Below are 19,267 nucleotides of genomic sequence, written 5' to 3'. Positions count from 1 at the left end.
GCGTGCACACACTTAAACACACACACACTCTGTTGTCTTCCTATCAGTGTTTCCTAAATTGTGCTCTTCATTGGAATTATCTGAGAAATTAAAAAAAAAAAAAAATACTAGGCTTGCTTCCACTCCCAGACATTCTGATTTTAATCAGTTTGGGAGTAAAACCTAGTCATTGGATTTTTTTCAAATCTCCCTAGATCACTACTGTGTAGTCAAGTTTGGGAACCACGGTCCTCTCTTATTATGTCCACTTCTCCCAAAGTATTTTTGCTTCCTATTTAATTACTGGTGAACAGATACTCCCCCAAGAACAGCCTATGTGTTATTTATTAGGATTTCATGCCATTGCCTAATCCTTCGGGAAGCAGAAGAACCTCGTGGCTAAGGAGAATGGCCCTGGAGTTCCAATTCAGACTCAAATCTTTTACAAAGTGTGTGACTTTGAACCAGTTAACTTAGCTTCTCTGGACTTCAGTGTCCTGTACCTCACCACTGCGAAATGGGGATCATCTGGAGTCTTCTTCACAAGGCTGTTTGATTTAAAAGAAGAGAGATGACCTATGTGAAGCACAGGGAGCATGCCTGGCACACAGCAAGTGCCCAACAAATGTCAGTCATTCTGACCATGACAGGCAGGGCCATTCTGACCTGTTTTTCAGAAAACGCACGGACTTTCCTTCCTTGGTCCTTCTTCTGAGCCATGGACTGCATTAAGATCGCCAAGCCCCAGTGAGTATCAGACTATGGGATGTCTCAAAGGGTCCATCCAAGGCATTCAACCCAAGCATTGGTCAAAAGAAAAACATCTTAATGGTTTTGTGCCAAAATCCAGTATGGTTCCCACCCCCCAGAGGAGGCAAACCTTTGGCACACTTGAATCTGGGTGTCTCCACTCTATGGCTGTCTTCGTCCACAAAGGACTATCTCACTTGCAAATTCTGTTCCGGTCTTATTGCCTGTTTACTCAACCACAAAGCCCATCACTCCTTTCTAACTTCTTTGCAAATATTGCCTTCAAAACAGTCATCTTGTTTTGCCCTTTCCTGTCCCCCTGACACACATCTCCTCTTCCCACTTTCCTCTCCCACATTTTTCCTATTAATAACTATGATTATAAAAATCCATTCAGAAAGAAATCACTTTTGAGAGGATACTATTAGTCCTACCTTTTGTTCAACATCTGTTTTGTGTAGCTACTGATCTTGCGCTTGTTTATAAGTGCATGACAGTGTTGGAGGGAGACCATCCCTCTGCTTTTACAAACAAAATATAATACTCAGTTCAAACAGGCTGCACATATTTACCTTCTCAGAAAAATACATTTGAAGGAGAGGCCGAGGAATGCCGTCATCAGAGAAGGTGGTGAGAGGGAAGGAAAACTGATGTCAGAAGGCTGGGTGCGAGGAAGCAGAGAAGGGTTGTCAGGGACGGGGTGGCAAACAGTGCCAGCTCAACAATTCCGATCAGGATTCAAAATGCCACAGATGTGATTGCATAATAAGCTGTTACGCATACTGGTAAATGCTGCTTTCAGCATGTGCGTATTTATCATATTGTCTTGCATTCTCGGAGCATGGAACGTTCAAGTCGGCGGGTCTGAGTGCTAGCTAGCATCAGGCCCAGCTCTCCGGGATGGGCAGCGGCACCTACAGTAGGGATGGGAGAAAGAGCAGCAGCCTGTGCTCCAATCTGGTTGCTAGGATACTATGGAGACCCTCCATTGCTAGGCAGACAGAAAAAAAAAATGTGTCCATATGCCTCCTAACCTGCAAACAGCAACAATAGAAGCATCGTCTGCCTTCTTCTACGCTTTCTCATAAGGAACCCAACTCTCTTGTGAAAAGACAAGGAACGGGAGCTTGGAAATGTGACCCAGGAAGGTGGCCGTTCATAATCTCAGGCCGTCTCTGGGGCTACTCTATTCAAGGGCTTCTCAGGATTTTCATTATAAGCCCCATTTTCGGGGCACACAACTTGACTGTGTTTCAAAACACCCTAAAAGGGTTTAGTAATCCTGGCCTTATTTTGATAAAGGCCGCCACAGCTTCAATTTTACTGCACAGACTGTAACATCAAACTAACAATCAAACTTAAATTGGATAGTCTATCAGAATAGATAAGTTGGAATTTAACTCCTCCACAAGAACAAGAAAGATGAATTTCAAAAATCAACTTCAGGTTCAATTCTCATCTAGGTCCTATTTGTCTGCATCTGTGAAGGAATCTGCATGCTAGTCTGTGGCATAAAATAAGAGTCACAGTGGGGACACTTAGACGTGAGTGGAAAAAGGAACTTGCTTTCTTTAAGAGTGGAACTCAGTTTCTGTAAGAGTTTCAATCATCTGTTGCTTGGTTAAATTAAATACTCTTATCTAGCTGGGATAGTGGTGCTATTATCAGGACTGTGCTGGTGGGAGTTGGAGGACTGGGCTGAAATTCTGAGATTCAGAGCTTCTCTGGTGGGTAACAATCAGGCCTCATTGTAAATCTCCCTCTCACACAGGCACACACACATGTACACTCACGTGCGAACATGCACACTTCTCAATTATTTTAAAAACAAGCAAAAATGCCCTCACACCTAATCCTGATTGTGTCTGGCCTCAACTTGCTTTTCCTCAATTCCCGTTCCAGGATTCTGGCACAGACGCTAGTTGCTGTCATGCCCCAGATGTACCCTCTGCTTTCTTTTGCTGCTGGGTCCCTTTGCTGATGGTGGTCCCCACCCCACCCCACCCCACCCCTCTCATCCTGTCACCACTCACCTAAATCATGGCCATCAGTCAAACATGTACTTTAAGTCCTACCACTCCCACGAGAGTTTCTGATACATAAAATCAAATGGGCTCAATTATATTTTGCCAATTGTCTAAGGTATCTCCTCTGTGACTTACCTTACTCTACTTCTTAGAATACTTAACTTGTGCAGTATTGTTAACCCCTTGTTAACTCTTTGATGACAGGACTTACACATCTCTCACTTCTGATGCCTGATGTTAACTTGCACACGGCGCATCCCATAAAAGTAATGACCTGAGCTTTAGGGCATATTTGAAATTTAATTCCTACTTTTGAGGAAATCTATGTTTTAATATTATGCCATCTATGATTACACTAAAATTCTAGAATTCTCCCAACTTCCAACAGAATTTAACAGCCTTTAGGAAGATTTTATTTCTCCTGAAATGTACTAATGTCAAGGTTTAAAAGATCAGCTAAGATGTTGTTAAAACTAATGCATCCCTAAAAATGAGAAAAATCTATTTCTTTTTATCTTCAGCTCTTCCAAAGTGCTTCATGATCAAAAACTGTAACATAATAAGACAAATCATGTCATCAGTCTTTGAAATTCAGTTACCTCTGGGGTGTAAAGCAACAGCTTAACAAAAATACAGAGACACTAACAACTTTTGATAGGAACTCAAGTCTTTATAGCCCGACTGAAATGACACAGAGCCCTAAGACAGCAAAACAGAAAATATCTGAGAATATTTACAGTAGGTGAAGGGTTTAGATCAAAATACCAGAGACTGAACACTCTCACCTATTATAGAGTCTATTTTCAAGAATAAAATAGCATGAAATAAAATTACTATAAAAGCCCATAAGAGCTATTTTATATGCATAATCAGGCTGAATGAATATTTTATATAGTTTTCATTTTTAAGGATTTATTTGCTTAATTTAATTCAAAACATATAGTCTAATAGTTTAAGGTTCCCAAGTAGTTATTTAGTAGAGTTGAATATAGATTCCAATACATCAATTCTTTGTTCTTCACGTTGATAACATAAAAAGGGCTATTTTTATACAGGTGTGAAAGAGACACGCAAAAACACTCCCCCTGACTCACAGGTGCAGCCAAAGTGCCCTGACTCTGTGCTGGAATTTGACAGAGACTTCCCACCAATGCCAGCTTGCAGGGAAAATTCCAAACCAGAAATGTAAAGATGATTTAAGTTCATAGGTTAATTATATTTTACACTGGTTTTCAAATGATCAAAAATCACTAAAAGAAAAAAAAAAAGTTTTTACAAATTACAATCCTCAGAAGGCAAACTCAGTAAGCAAAAAGTAAACAAACACATTTGCATACATCAGATAACTGAATAGGACATTCTCTGAGCAGTTAACCTCTATTGAAGAGAAGAGAAAACTAACATGAATGTGAATTCAAAACCAAGTTTAGGCTATTTAGATGGTTTCATTTTAACTCAAACTCACAATAATCAGTAAGTTTAAGAAAAAGGACCAAATTTAAGTTGTACTAAAAATAAAGTACAAAGATATAAACACTTGTTGCCAGTAACTCGTATAATCCAATTATTTATAGTGAAATAAACTGAAATTCAAACAAGTCTTCTTCACTTTGGCAAGTTTTCCTAATTCTTTGTGGAACTATTTTGCACAATCATTCAAATGACATAAGTATATATTTTACATACAATATACTTCTCTCTCTTAGGAAAGGTACACTCTACCGCTCAAGCCAATTTTACTCTAGTTTTCTCTATGTAAGTGTGAAAAAAGAACAGATGTTTTTCCAAAATTATTTAAGCTTGGAAGACATTCATTCTATCATTTTCTTCAATATAATCCTTCAGAATCACCAAAACCATCATGGTGATACCTTAATAGCCGACTTCTTTATAGCACAAGTAATAAAATAAAGATCAGAACGCACAATATGGTTCAATACATAACATGTTTATTATAATAGAATGTTGTGAACTCTTTGCCACACTAATTTCATTTTGCACCATGGACTTAAAAAAAAATCTTCTTCTACATGTCAAGCACGAATTGATTTCTAAAACTTACCATATTATACAGCTCAGTCCCTACTGCCTAGATTCCTTTAGACCTTGTTTGATGGAATGTTTAACTGAAGTTATCAGCTGGCTTGATCATGCTTCATTGTAAAACCCATTAAAATCATTTTTTATAAAAGCAGAGTTTCCTCTGTGTTACTCCAAAGTCCTGCAGATACTAAAATGAGATCCTAGGGAATGCTTAAAGATGCAGAGAGCTGTCTCTGAGTTATTTTTTTCATTATGCAAAACTTGGCCCTGGAGAGATGGCTGTGTACATCGTTAGCTAAAACAGGCAAGCATGTCAGGACTGCAAATTAACTTACCAGAGAAAGTTGAAGTGGATACAGATCATTCAGGTTTCTGAGGCAGATCTAAATGTACTGAACTCTTAGGGCACTTGGCGAGGTCAGAATCTCAGAGATGTTTATCCTTATTGTCTCTTCCCCAGACTCACAGAATACAAACTTCTTAAACTAAACCTGCTTTATGCTTATGGGAACCAACAAGAATAGGTATGACTCTTAAGTTTCCAAAAGTATCATTAGTATATACTCACAAGCTCCCCTCATCCAATAAATACAAATAGAGACAATCAAATATGCTTTCTCCTTATATTAAATCCTTATGTTTATGAAGAGTTCCAACAGAACTTGTATTATTATGTAACGTGTCATCCAGCCAATGTGATATCAAGAATAGAGTAACAAAATCTTTCATTGTATCAATTATGTTGTTATCTATTACTGTAAAATACACTCTAGATTAACTTCATGTTCCTGCCACCTTACTCTCCATAAGAACTGAGTTGAGTGGTGTCTAACAAGTTTCATTCAATTTTCCCACCCAAGTTGTGAAGCCCACTGACATCAGAACTACACAGTTCTCTAAAACGCTAGAACAATGCCAGAGCGGTTGCATCAGAAGCCAGGAGTAAGGCAAACAATGTGTCCACGTTGTCAATAAAGATAAGTGTACGTCTCTGTATTTGACCCTAGAAACATGCAACCCTCTTGGGAGACAGAGGCACCCCATGGGTAACATGACATAAATTCCTTAAGGAAAATAAGCACTACACTCCCTCAGATGTTATGAAAAAATCTTTTTTTTTTAAATCAACAGACTAGGTTTCCATTTGTGGATTGTAAATGTCATCCAATTCGGGAAATCAGAAAAATATTCCCTTTTATATGCGTATTTGCTTATTTTTGACACTTTGATGATGACAAAACATCAGGTTTTAAGGGTTACAGCGAGAATCGCCAGCATGTAGAGAAATCCGGGAGAGCCACAAAAGCATAGAAAGTCAGGGTGATAGCAGACGCATTTCATTTCAAGTCTGATGAGCCTGCATTTAGGATTTTCCGGTTGGGCAGGTTTGCCAGGGCATTTGGGAGACAGGGGTTTCTGTTTCTCTTCTCTCTCTCTCTGTCTTTCTCTCTTTCTTTCTCTCTTTCTTTCTCTCTCTCTCTCTCTCTCTCTCTCTCACACACACACACACACACACACACACACACACACAAACACAGCCGGACACACACCTGGGGTGCATTCAAACTCTCTGTACAGTAGGTGGCATATATGAATCAATATGTATATTTTCTTTTTTTAAAAAATAGCTTGATATCTGACAAAGACACGAAGGCAACGTAGGTGCAGTGAGTCTGGCTCTGAGAAACGTGCACAGCCCCGCAAGAAGTGCCCGTTAAAATGAAACATTTCTGAGGATGAGGACAGACATAGCAAGCAGGAGGGGCGGGGGCCGACAGACAATACAGAGACCCGCAGCTCCCCACCGACAGGGTGCCACATGGACCCGGAGCGTAACCCCTGCTTACTGTGGACTCTTGGGGTAGAAGGGCAGGGTCACATGGCTGAGATCCTGGATGTCGAAGGCGGTGGGCTCGGCGGAGATCGCCTGCCGCTTGGTGCGCGGCTCGCCTTGCAAGGTGCTCGCGCTCTGCTTCTGTGCCTGCTGGGTGGCCGGCCGGATCACCGAGCGGTACTTGTCCAGCTCGTTCTGCAGCTTCTGGATCAGTTCGTCCTTCTGATCCAACTCCAGCTCCAGCTCGTCGATGAGAGCATCCCGCTGCCTCAGCTCCTCGATCTTCTCCTGGAGCGCGTACTGTAAATCCCGCAGCGTGCCCATGCTCCTCCGGACTGCCGGGGGCTCCTTTCTGCCGCTGCTCCGCGTCTTTGGGCTTCCTCCCCTCTCCGATCAACTTTCCCCAAAGTCGCTGCTGCCTCCCGAGTGCAAAAGCTTCCTACTTGAGACCAAAGCCAGCCCTGGCTTCTGAGCATGCCCAGTCTGCCGGCTCCAGCCACCGAGAGTTTCAGTGCAGATTCCACTTCTCTGGGCTGACTGGGAGGCTGAGTGCGGGGATGAGCCAAACAGCAGGTCGAAAGGGGATTAAACCTGAACCGCGGTGGGCGCCGCGGCCCGGGGGATAAGAGCCGGGAGCGCGGCGGCAGAGGAGCGGGAGAAGGGACTGGGATGGGGGTTCCAAGGCCGCAGCGGGTCTGCCTGGGTCACTCGCGCCGAGCGCAGGAGGAAGCCGGCGGAGCGTGTGGGGAGTCTGATAAACCTCTGGGCGCGCCGGGGGATGTGCAGGCGGAGCAAGGCGGGAGCACCACTTTGGGGGCGGAGAGGTGGGAGGAAGAGGTCCGGGAGGACCCCGAACAAACTGGGGAGGCGTCAGCCGGTTCCAGGGCACACCAGGCTTGAGGACGTTGGGCTACAGCGCACTGTGCATCCTAAATGCTCTGAGTTCTGGAGGTGTTCAGACCGCCAGCCTCCCGGAGAAAGGCTCCCCTGCCGTGTGGCTGGGCTCTCGCTCCTTCCACGCCACCTTTCTCACGGGGAGCGCCTCACACAGGTGGCTAACGCTGGAAAGCAAACTTGCCTCTGGAGATGAGAGCAGAGGAGGGTAGGGATTCCCGCTTACATCCAGGCGCCTTAAAGGAAGGGGCGGGGAGCTTTATCCCCCCCCCCCCCCCATAAGCATTGCCGGCTCCTGCGAATGACTCCCCGTTCCACCCCTTCCAAACTCGAATTAATGAACTCTTTTTAGGGCAAAGGCCAAACGGGTTTGGGCTCTAGAATGCTGCTCAGCTTCTCCACCGTCCCTCCCACTTAAGCTAGTGTCTGCGAAATAGTTTAAGGATGGGCCTTGCTCCTTCCATTTGCTGCATTTGGGGCAGGGAGCAGGGGGAGGGGGGAGGGCGGGTAAAAATCATTGAAGAGTTCCAAAAGGTTCATCCTGAAATTGAACTGTACGTTTAAAATGATTACTTCCTTGAAAACCAAGCTGTTAGGACTATATTCTTCCACTTGAAAGGCAAGACACAAACTCTGAAGAGGGAAAAATCTTAAAGAAAGGGAGGACCCTATACGGCTGAGGTAAATTGTACACTGTACCACCCCATCTCTACCCACCCGCGCCCCATCCCTGCCCACACTCAATATTTCCTAAAATGATGACAATTAGGTAGCATCCTTTCTGTCCATTCTCCCATCGACAGGAAAACATATTTAGACTCCTCCATAATACTTAAATTGCTCAAATTTATCTAAATCGTCCCCAAATCATTTAATTTTATAGCATCTTTATTAGCAGTCCTCTAATGACTATTCTTGGGAACTCAATGTTATAATCCTCAGTGCTCTATTTGGCCATCCCTTAACTCTAAAACAAAGTAGATAGAAAATAGCTTCAAATTCTCAACTGCAATCCAGAACTATTCACTGGAATCTAAACTTGGCCAAGGACATATATCAGTCTCAATAAAATGCTCTCACTTTTGCTTTTGAATACACAGCTTGTTCTCTCTGAGGAATAAGGAAGGAAGGAAGGAGGAATGGTGAACCAGCCAGCCAATGCCACGTTAATAAGCTTTTTGGTTTGAAGTGTACTTGTTTGTAATTAGAGGTATAAATGAAAAAGGATATACAATCCTAAACATTCTTCCACACAAATTACGACTTAATTCTCTCAGTACAAATGATATAAGACACTTCATTCTTCTGCTTTCCAACATGGATATTTTCAGAAGTGCATTGATTTCAGAATGTAATATAGAAAGTGGCTGATTCCCCAAAACAAACATGAATAACTTACAAAACTCCTAGCAGTAAATAGTAGTTCTGAATTATTGTTGTTTTAATTAAAACTAAACCAAGCAGAAGTGTTCAGGCTTTGTATAACTGACTCTATTCTAAAAGAACTTCCATAAAAATTTTCCTTCTCCCAGGCAAAAGGCCAAATTCTTATCTTATTTAACCTACGGGAATTCTTTAATTGCATGGGAAAACGTCTAAAAGTAAATGACTTTTTTCCTATAGATCTATTATAGAGGTCCATGAGGCCAAGAGTTTACGTCTAAAAAGGTATCAGAAGCAATGTATACAGGCCATGCTTAGACAACTGCTAAGCAGGGTTCTGTTTTAGGTTCATTTGAGGCTTAAATGGAGTTATTAACATCTTTGAGCAGCACAAAGTAGAGATCTTTCTTCATTTGGAGAAAGCTTTTTCTGTGTGTAAATAGAAACTAAAGCATTTTCTCCCAAAATAAAAAAATACCACTTCAACCAAAAAATATGTTTTTTTAAACAAAAGTAAGGTTTTTTACAGAGTTATGTAACTATTTTTCACTATTTACACTATCATAGCTATGTGCAACCATAGGATATATCCATGTTACATTTTCATTTTAAATGGAGTTTTTGTGATATAAAGTATCTTCCATGATAAATCCCAAAGTGAGAGTTAGGAATCTGTTGTAATAAATGCAAAGAAAGTAAATGGCTAAGAAGATATGACTATTACAATTGACTTATACTTAAAAAGGTGCTCAAGGTATATGAATATTTTGGGTTATATTAGCCTATATTATGAAAAAATAAAGTTTCCCTTAAACACTTTATAATTATATATGCAAAATCTAGAATTCTAGTTTTCTCTTCCATTCTTGAAGTCAAAAGAAATATTTTAAGTAAGGTTTTCAGTGATGTCTTTGACTGATTGTTTAAATCTTGAGGGACCCTTATTTTCCATCTCAACCTTTTGAGTGAGTCCAATAGTTTCTTAAACATCTTCTGCATTGTACTTGGTAAATGCCAGAAATAAATTTTACATTAAAAAATCAAGGTCCTGCAGTTTCATTTCAACAGACAAATTTTATTATGTGGCTCATAGTAAACTTAATTCACTAAATTGTAATATCAAAGATCAGGCATAGGTCTACTTTCTGCTCAGTAGGAAGGGGCAATCACAAATGTGGAATGGAGTGGACCGGCATTCACTGACCTCTCCCACTGCCTACCTGGGATGAGGTCTTGATGTTAGATGCTAAAGCACAGAACAATGCAATTTTGAAAGAACTGATTTCATACGCTAGAATTCCATAGTCAACTCACAACCTACGTTTCAGCAGTCTGTCTTTGGCATAGCTCTAATAGAAGGAAAGTTCCGCCGGGAGCCAGACCAACCCGTGGCATACTGATGCTCTTCAATTTTGCATGCAACACTCATGACTGAGAGTTAAGTATTACCATGCCTTCCTTAATGGAATCTCAGAATCATTTAACGAGACCTTCAATAATTCAGCTTTATCATAATCCTGGCTATTAAAAAAATAAAGTCTTTAGAATTTATCATCCTTCACTAAAAACATAATTAGCCTTAAAAGAATTGTGATAATTTTGTTATCCAATCGCCCATTCCACTGGTGCTACGAATTTCCTGGAAGAGTCCTAAACTTGACAGTTTCTTCTGCCATTTCATGTACATGTCTTGAACAGCCAAAAAATAAAACCAAATCTAAAAAAAAAGAAGAAGAAGAAGAAGAATTAAAAAAAAAAAGAGCATAGCTGAGCTTTATATGTCATGGAAGCTGCCCCAGGAATCTAGATATGAAGGTTACTATTACTCTTAAACATACTGGCTTGCTCTAAATTGCTAATTTTAATCAAGATCACAATAAAAGTAACTAATTTCCTGGAGCCCTTAATGCACAACAGGCACTGTTTATGTAACTCTTTGAGTTGGACATCACTATTATTTCCATTCATACTTGAGAAAAGGGAGGCCCAGGATCTCCCACCTAAAGTGTCAAAGCCTGGGTTCAGATCCATTTGGTGCAGAGCTCAGTCCTTTACCCTCTCCTGCCCCCCTGCCTTCTGCAGAACTACAAGTGTTGGAATGCCTTGGTTCTGGATCCACACAGGGAAGGCATTACTTAACATTAACTAGCCTGACTTTGGGGTTGGAGAGGTGAAAAGAAGAGAAATTTGGGGAATCCTAAAAGATCAGGAAACAAATTTTTTTAAAAAGTTCCTTTTCCCAACACTGTCTTTATTGAGCACCATTTCATCCTGGTGTAGGGTCACAAAGTATACCGATTTGTCCGAGATTGTCCCGGTTTTAATATTAAAATTGCTTAAGACTGTCCTAGTTTTTAAAGTCCTGTGTACCCCTTGGTCCTGGGCAAACCAGGATGGTTGGCCACCCTATATAATTCAGGATTGTAGAACCTCTCTATTTTATAAATATTTTCAAATTTTGTATTCAAAGTTACTGATAGAAAAGTAAAACCAAGGAAGATCTGTAATGATAATACCTATTATTGTAAGCACTTCAGAAGCACTTAGGCATTTGTTTGTGTGAATGTGTTTTAGGAAAGCAATCATCCTATTTCAATGCATAATAATATGCCAAAGGAATTGTCTTTGGACTGTAAGAGGAGATGAGTCAGACAACAGAATTTTAATTACACTTTGATAAATTAGACAAGGACTCAAGGCTCTCTTTTTGGTTTATCGTTTTTATAAAAATCTAGAATTTAGACAGATTGGCTTCCTATAGATTAAGCACAACAATTCAAGAAGCTGCTATTCTATTCGATTAACTCCTATAGAATTAAATTATTCTTATGATTGTGTTTGGTGGCTAGACTTGGCCATCAGGAATGCATATTTGGGGGAGGATGAGATGGTTCAAGTGGTAGAGCGCAGCTTAGCATGCACAAGGTCCTGGGTTCAATCTCCAGTACCTCATCTAGAAAAAAAAAGAATGCATATTTAATTGGATATAAGTAAAACTTCTAATTGTTGGGTTGTTCTGAAGTCATACTACCATAATGTTAAGTCCTGCATGGAAAAGGAGAAAAAAAAAAAGCCAGAAAACAGTAATGATGATAAACTTACTGCAGAGACTTGGAAAGTTACAGTGCATTGTACCATACTTGCTAATGTGCTTAGAGTTTAATACCAAATTAGTGTCATACTTAATATTAGCTGAAATGAATTTTTATATTCCACAGCTTAAAATGATGGTAAGTTTTTACTGGGCCTCAGCCTAAACTAATGTGTGTGTAAGTTCATGTACTACCTACCAGGAAAAATATTTCCTTATACTCTTTTCTCAGCTGACCATTTCCAAAGACCAGAAGAATTAAGTTATTAAAGAAGAAAAGTATTAGGTCTTCTGTGGGGTTTTTTTTTTTTTCACAAATGGAAAAATTTTAAGTGTGTAAAATGGAATTTAAAGTGCCTTACTCACAAAATATTATTTTACTTCATTTTAAGTCCAGTGAATATATGCATGAATATGCAACATCATTATATCTTCATATCTGATTAATAAATTACAGTTTCTCAGATTCATTTCAGTGATTTTTCTAGTATATTAAATATAAATCATTTCCTAACTCAGAACATCAGAATTTTGCACAAAACATTCAAAAATATGTTTAAAAAGGAATTTTGCAGTTGAAAATGTATTTGACAACATGAGGCTTATAGGAGAATAGCTCTGAGTCAATTTTTTTTATTGTTGCTTTTATTTTAAATAGCATTTAACAGCTGATATAACTTGGCCATTTTCCCCCCACATGTATTGTAATCAAAATTTAAATTAAAGACTAAAACCACACTTTGCGAGCGAACTTATTAAAATTAGTAAGGTGGGAAAGTACTGGAAATGTAAAACAGCCAATAAAATAGAAGTTTGAGCGACTTGGGTTTTTATCAGGAAACAACTTGAATGAATTGGGCAAGAAAAAGATGGCAAGTATTTGTTTATACTGTGAGAATGTCAGAGATCTGGAAGAGAGGGGAAGATACAGGCAAAAAGACATAGTGGGGAAATTCAGAGAGCTCTTCACTGTTCATGAACTTAATGGACAAGTAAATGCCACCTCGCTTCAAACTGAAGACATTCTTGACATTTGATTTTTATACAATCATCATGAGATGGAAATCCAGAAATCCATCTGTAATGATAGGCAAATGAATCAGTAGGTTGGTAACACAAACAGATATCATTCTAGGGCCAAGATACGGTACCTGATGTCTATAAAAGCATTACCCTTGGGACAAGGATACAGCCACAGGTTGGGGCCCATGAGGTGCATATTCTATTTGCTATGCATTTGTAACCAACTGTAAATTATCAGTCACTTTGCTCAATGTACACTTTTAGGACAGATTCAATCATTTCTCCCTGATCCAGACTGAATTTTTTTTTAATTCATTTTCAAAGCATAGGCATTTAATCTAGGTAGGCAAGAATACTTTAAATATTAGTGGCTTAGATCTAAACTTAACAGACATATGTACAAACACCTACATAATAAATAAGTTGCCCTAAATAGCAATATGTAAAGTATCATATGGGGTTTTAATGCCCTGTATAAGTAAATAGAAAATAGGGACTTCTACACTTTTTTTTTTTTTTTTTTTTGGTATTAGGTAGAATAATCGGTGTCTGTCTTGAGTCACTGCAACATGTAAAAATGTTTTTACTCAAAGGTCAGAGTTAATTTAGGGAGTTATTATGCAAAATTCATCTAAGTTTTCCATAGTATATAGTCCAGGCAAAATTCTAATCTTCTATCCTCCTTAGAAAAACATCTATGTTAAATATCAATTTTAAGCGGGAAAAAATGACAGGGTATTCTTCAAGACATTTCTTTGCAGAATGTTTAAAGCAACTGTGGCTGTTAGGAACATAGACAACTTAGTGTTTTCACCTTGCGGTGTCCACGGTCAGACCCTTTACTAGCACACAGCGCGGAACTCAGCGGTCACAGAATTGAAACTCACCTACGGTGACTGAGCTACCACACCGCCCATTGTTTCATTTAGTTACCTCCTGCCACTCTCATGGGCACACCCGAAATAACAGAGAACTAAAGGACTGCTGACAACATTTGCCATGCTTTGATACCCTCCCCTCCCCTCTGCCCACAAAAAAAGAGCAAAGGTGCTATTCTTTACTAATAATGGATATCACAAAATTTTGAGCTGGGATGTACCAGGAAGATTATGTAGTTCAACAGCCTCATTTCAGATTTCAGGAAATTTAAAGTCCAAGGAAGTTGAAGGACCCCCCGCCACCGCCTCTGCCCAAGGCAGAAACAAAGTAGAACCCAAGTCCCCCAATTCTCAGCATACCATTCTTAAGGTTAGATGTTTCTTTCACTTGGCGTTTTATACATTCAGACTGTACACAGAAGCCTGATTCATTTCACCTGAAAATCCTACCTCTTATCTCTTAGTAATTAATAGTTGTTTAAGTCAATTCAGAACACTTTAATTTGCTGCAGAGAACAAAACTGATTAAAAGGTCTTTGACATGTCTAATTAGTCTGAGTTTGCCTCTCCATATACTCGAACCATATGGAGCTTTTGTTGCTACCTTGAGGATCTACATTACATGAAGGGGTGTGTGTGTGTTCAGACATGCCTCCCAGGCTAAACCACACCACCACACTGTGAAATCAGTCCTCAGTTGGACAGCTTTGCTGGCAACCCAGTAACTCTGAGACCTCTCACCCATCAGAGTATATGCTACAACGCAAAGTAGGAATGAAATACACTAATTCCTTAAAATGGAGGTAAGTATAACAAAAAAGGGTTTCATGGCCAAAAATATTTGGGAGACACTGAAAAAAGCTCAAGAAGACAAATTTCTTTCTGCATTATTTCTCAGAACTTTTCTCAGAAATTTTCCAACATGCATTACTGATCTACAAAATAAATACGTAGTAAGTGGGAGTTCAAAATTTGCAGATACTAGCTACTATATATAAAATAGAAAAACAACAAGGTCCTATTGTACAGCACAGGGAACTGTATTCAGTATCTTGTAGTAATTTTTAACGAAAAATATGGAAATGAATATATGAATGTATATGTATGACTGAAACCTTATGCTATACATCAGAAATTGACACAACACTGTAAACTGACTATACTTCAATTTAAAAAAATAAAGAAAACAAAAACAAAAAAAATACATAGTAAATATATACAATTGATTTAAACATCTAGACTCTCTTTGTTCTAATACTTTAAGTGTTGAACCTAAATTTATATGGTATTTAATGTTTAAAAATAAATTAGACAATTTATTAAAAACCACAAGCACCTTCCCCATTTGTGGGATCCTTATCTATATTTACTCACTCAGGAGTATCAGTGACAAGAATGCACAGTTCTGGTCCCACCAACAGTACTGCCAACCACCAGTATCTCCCCTTTAAAACCACAATTTATCCAGCCCGTGACCACAGCCAATGACATGACAGAAAACCATGAACATATGACAAATTTGGTGCTTACAGGAAGGACTAATATTGCCATTTGAGCCACAATCGCATTTCCTCTCTTTAAAATTAGGCTGGGTCACAGGATTGTTGCTCAGGAAAATGTTCAAGGGAAAATTACAATGGGACTGCAATCAGGAAAGCAACTGAATTAAGAATTAATTACATTAAGTATTATGCTAACCTTTTAGTTCTTACAAATCTCTAGGCACCAAACAAGCATTTCATTTTAACACTTGAGGACTTTTCCAGTTGTCATTCTCTTTCTGCCTGGAAAATCCTTCTCCTACCCTCTTTCACTATCCTAAAATCCCAACCCCATTGCTTCCCACTCACCGCCTTCCATCTTTTGAGTCAGTAACTCAACTAACTCATTCTTCAGTTTGTCGACGAAAAAGTAATCAATCTAAGAAAGAAATGGAAAATTTTACTCCAGCCAAATTTGAGGATTATAACCAGAAAGAGCATCTCAGAAAGCTGTGACAACTGTTCCGCGGATTAAAAATCAAGGCACAGCTTTGTAAGTTTGTTGGAGACAGAGGGCTGTACATCAAGCATTGACAGTTTACATAATCCAGATCTAAGCGTCATCCGGGTGGGTCATGTGACCCCTTACAAGATCAAGAAGGAATGTCATCTTTAAAGGAGTCGCCGTGTTGATGCTAGGAGAATGTTGCTCTTTATGGTTGAGCAGGTATTCCTGCCGATGGGGGAGGTTTGTTTGATGCATAATGCAGATCCACACTGCAGAGTGGGGGGGAGAGGAGGCCAAGGGGCAGAGAAGAATTTTTTATGTTTAAGTTTTTCTTGTCTTGCTGTAAAGTATGAATTTTATTTCATAATTTCTTCCCTCAAATATTACTTCTTCTGATAATCCTTCTGAATCATCTCTGTAATATTTTCCCTCATAATAGCACTTTCATGATGCATGCTTTTATATTATTTACAAGGATATTTGTCCAATAGCTGTCTTACCAATTAGACTGCAAACTCCAAGAAAGCAAGAAACTCTATTCCATTCACCAACACCTAGAACAAGTAGTCCCTTCTTATTTATTTGTTAATTGCACTGAATGAACAAAGGTAGGACTAAACAAATGATTTGAACTAATATTTAGTTCCTACAACACACCACCATTAATAAGCAGACAGGAAAACTGTCCCTTTCTCCCCCAAGAGACCCAACCAATGAGCTGAACTAAATGTCCTTTGATGCAATGTGAAGATGAGCTTCAGAGTTTGCACCCCTCACTTGGGTGTCATTCAGAAATGCATGCATCATTGACCTCAGAAACTTCAGTGTCATTACCCCTGAGGGGCAGCTGCCCTATGTCTCAGGTCGCACACAGGAAGCCTGCAAGCCACATATTTGTCTGGTTTTAAATAGCACTGATTTTCTAGGTTCTTCCTGCAAATATTTGTGATATCCATTGCCCTTAGAAAGGAAGTTCAAATGTGGGTCTAACCCCTTAAAGTAATCACCTTAGTAAAACCTTTGAAACTAAAATATTATGACCAAAATTAGCCTGGAATATGTGTGTGTATGTAGAAGTGTACACAGATGTGTACAAATGTGTGTGTATGTGATATATGGAGTGTGTTTATAAATATCAGTATCAATATAGTAAATGCAGCTTAGAAGTTAATACAGGTTATGAATTTCTTGATAACATGGTAGCAAAAAGTGACATGAAAACAATGATATGGTGATTTTTCTGAAAATGGATACTTTAGCCCTCCATAATTCTGCAGGTTCTTTCCGTGTGGAATAAATCAAAGCGATCAGGGCTTAGTTGAAATATGTGTTCTTCTTCTGCAGAAAAAATAAAAACAGACATCACTCTTTGAACATCACACTTGCCTGATGAAGACCCATGATAACTGTGTTTTTTCTGTTACCTTGAAATATTTCTAGGAAATGATAGTTTTTTGATACTCAACCATCGTTTTCAATTACACCTGACAATCAACTCTCTTAGTGCACTTTTAAATTGCTATAATTTTGGAGTCTTTCTTACTCTTAGGCTTATAATATATCGTCTTCAAGGTTCGGTGCTCTTTCATATAACACTGGCAGCACCTACAGTATCAGCAATTCTGCAGTTTTTTTCTTTTTTTTCCCCAAGGTCTAGCTACTCCTTCAGAAAGCTGACCGCTTTATTTGATTTTGGCCTGTTGTTGATAGTCCTTAATTCCTGCATCTTTTAGAATACTCACTTGCTATTATTTTGAAAGCAGACACTTCGAATTAAGGTACTTGTAAGTTACACTAGCGATTATTAACCAACACTTGTGTCCTGTCTGATCACCTCCTTTATGAGAGCTTTGCAAGTTCAGATTGAAACAAAGTTCAAAAGGCAAATTTATCTCCAAGAATACTTTAATTCAGTAACTTAATTCTTAAAGTAGATACATTTACCTCCCTTCCCTCTCTCTTGTTCTTTCTTTTGCTATTTCTACAGAGTATCAGAAGAGGCCCTCCAAACAAAATCAGAAGCTTAATATCGCAGTTAACTAACCAAACACAGACGTGCTAGCCTTTGGATGTTACCAATAATCTAAATGTTAAGTTGCTGGTCAGTTAAACCAAAAGATAGGGGCATTATAGTTTGCTAATGCAGAAAATAAATACTTCTCAGGTAGATGTTTCCTTTAACTTTAGAAAGTCAGCAAGAAGTCTTCCTAAGTTCTTCAAATTCATTGCACTGGAATATAGGTTTTGTAATAAAGCTAATTTTTATCAAACTTGCAGAGACCTAAGCCCAAACGTTTCCTATGAAAAAACAAAAGGAGACTCCTTACCTATGGAAGAGAGTCACATGTGGAGATAAAAATTCAAAGCTTTGCACACATTTCCCCCACAACTCTATAAAATGAAGCTTTATACTGCAACAGTACAGCACTGCTTCAGGATCTAAAAGGAAATCTGAAGTTTCTGATTTGCAACTGCCCGAAATTTCTGGGTCTTCAACAAAAATTGAGCATTAATAACTATCTAAATATAAGAACTCTCTTGACATTGCATCATTTATCTGTAAGTAGTCCTTACTTATATTTTTTTCCTTAAGAAATATGAGCCTCATGCTGCAGTTATCAATATGCATAACCAACCCTTTTGGAAGCAGCATTTCCCAAGAGGAAAAAATATATATGATCAATAGTAATTAAGTTCTATAAAAGAAAAATCTTGTTGAGATCTGTGTATCTTACCTTTCTATATACAAAAGACTCTTTATTCCATCAAATAAAATATTTTTTACAAAATGTTTTGTAATTGAGATTTAAATGCATCCCTTTTTGAAAGTGCAGTTAAGGAAAGTATCACATGATGGTGAAATTTACACTTCTCCTTTACATGGCTTGTTTTATTTTAAACACACCTCCATAAATAGTGTACAGCTTCAGCAAACAGCACATTCTTCAAATTTTTCTCTCAGCTATTAAATACTAATTTCTAAGGGCTAAAATACAGAACTAAAGGTACAACTGCACCCTCTACTGTTCAAATTTTCTATTCCATATGAGCAAAGCACACTGTACATTTGCTTAACATTTCTCTGTAAAAGTAAAAATTTTTTTTTTTACTTTTTTACAATAAGTAAATTGGCAGGTAAATCATATTGGCTTCCTTTGACATTAATTATCAGACCCTCAAATCAGCTCTATTTGTTAAAACTTCTTTAGTAATACAAATGGAAACTTGACATTTATACAGTTACTGAAACCAAACTACTTTAGAAAATAATGACTCTTAGCAAGATACTTGAAACGTGAAGTATTCATTAACTTACTGACAATAAATGGCAATGTTGATCACCTTCTTAACATTAGTCTTAACAAGGAAAAATATC

At 38.7% G+C, this 19,267-nt stretch overlaps 1 protein-coding gene across 1 annotated transcript in view; it reads right to left on the bottom strand.

Moving 5' to 3' along the window:
• Positions 1-19,267, bottom strand: part of PRKG1 (protein kinase cGMP-dependent 1) — a 1,107,715-nt gene that overhangs the window by 1,027,849 nt on the left and 60,599 nt on the right. The window contains exon 2 of the mRNA XM_074374026.1: positions 6,647-7,713. Within this exon, the coding sequence (XP_074230127.1) occupies positions 6,647-6,957 (311 nt within the window). The 5' untranslated portion in view covers positions 6,958-7,713. The remainder of the gene's footprint in view (positions 1-6,646; positions 7,714-19,267) is intronic.

The sequence above is a fragment of the Camelus bactrianus genome, chromosome 11 (assembly GCF_048773025.1).
Source record: "Camelus bactrianus isolate YW-2024 breed Bactrian camel chromosome 11, ASM4877302v1, whole genome shotgun sequence".
Lineage (NCBI taxonomy): Eukaryota > Metazoa > Chordata > Mammalia > Artiodactyla > Camelidae > Camelus > Camelus bactrianus.
Note: the sequence above shows the minus strand (reverse complement) of the source record. Positions and strands in the feature narration are given on the sequence as shown.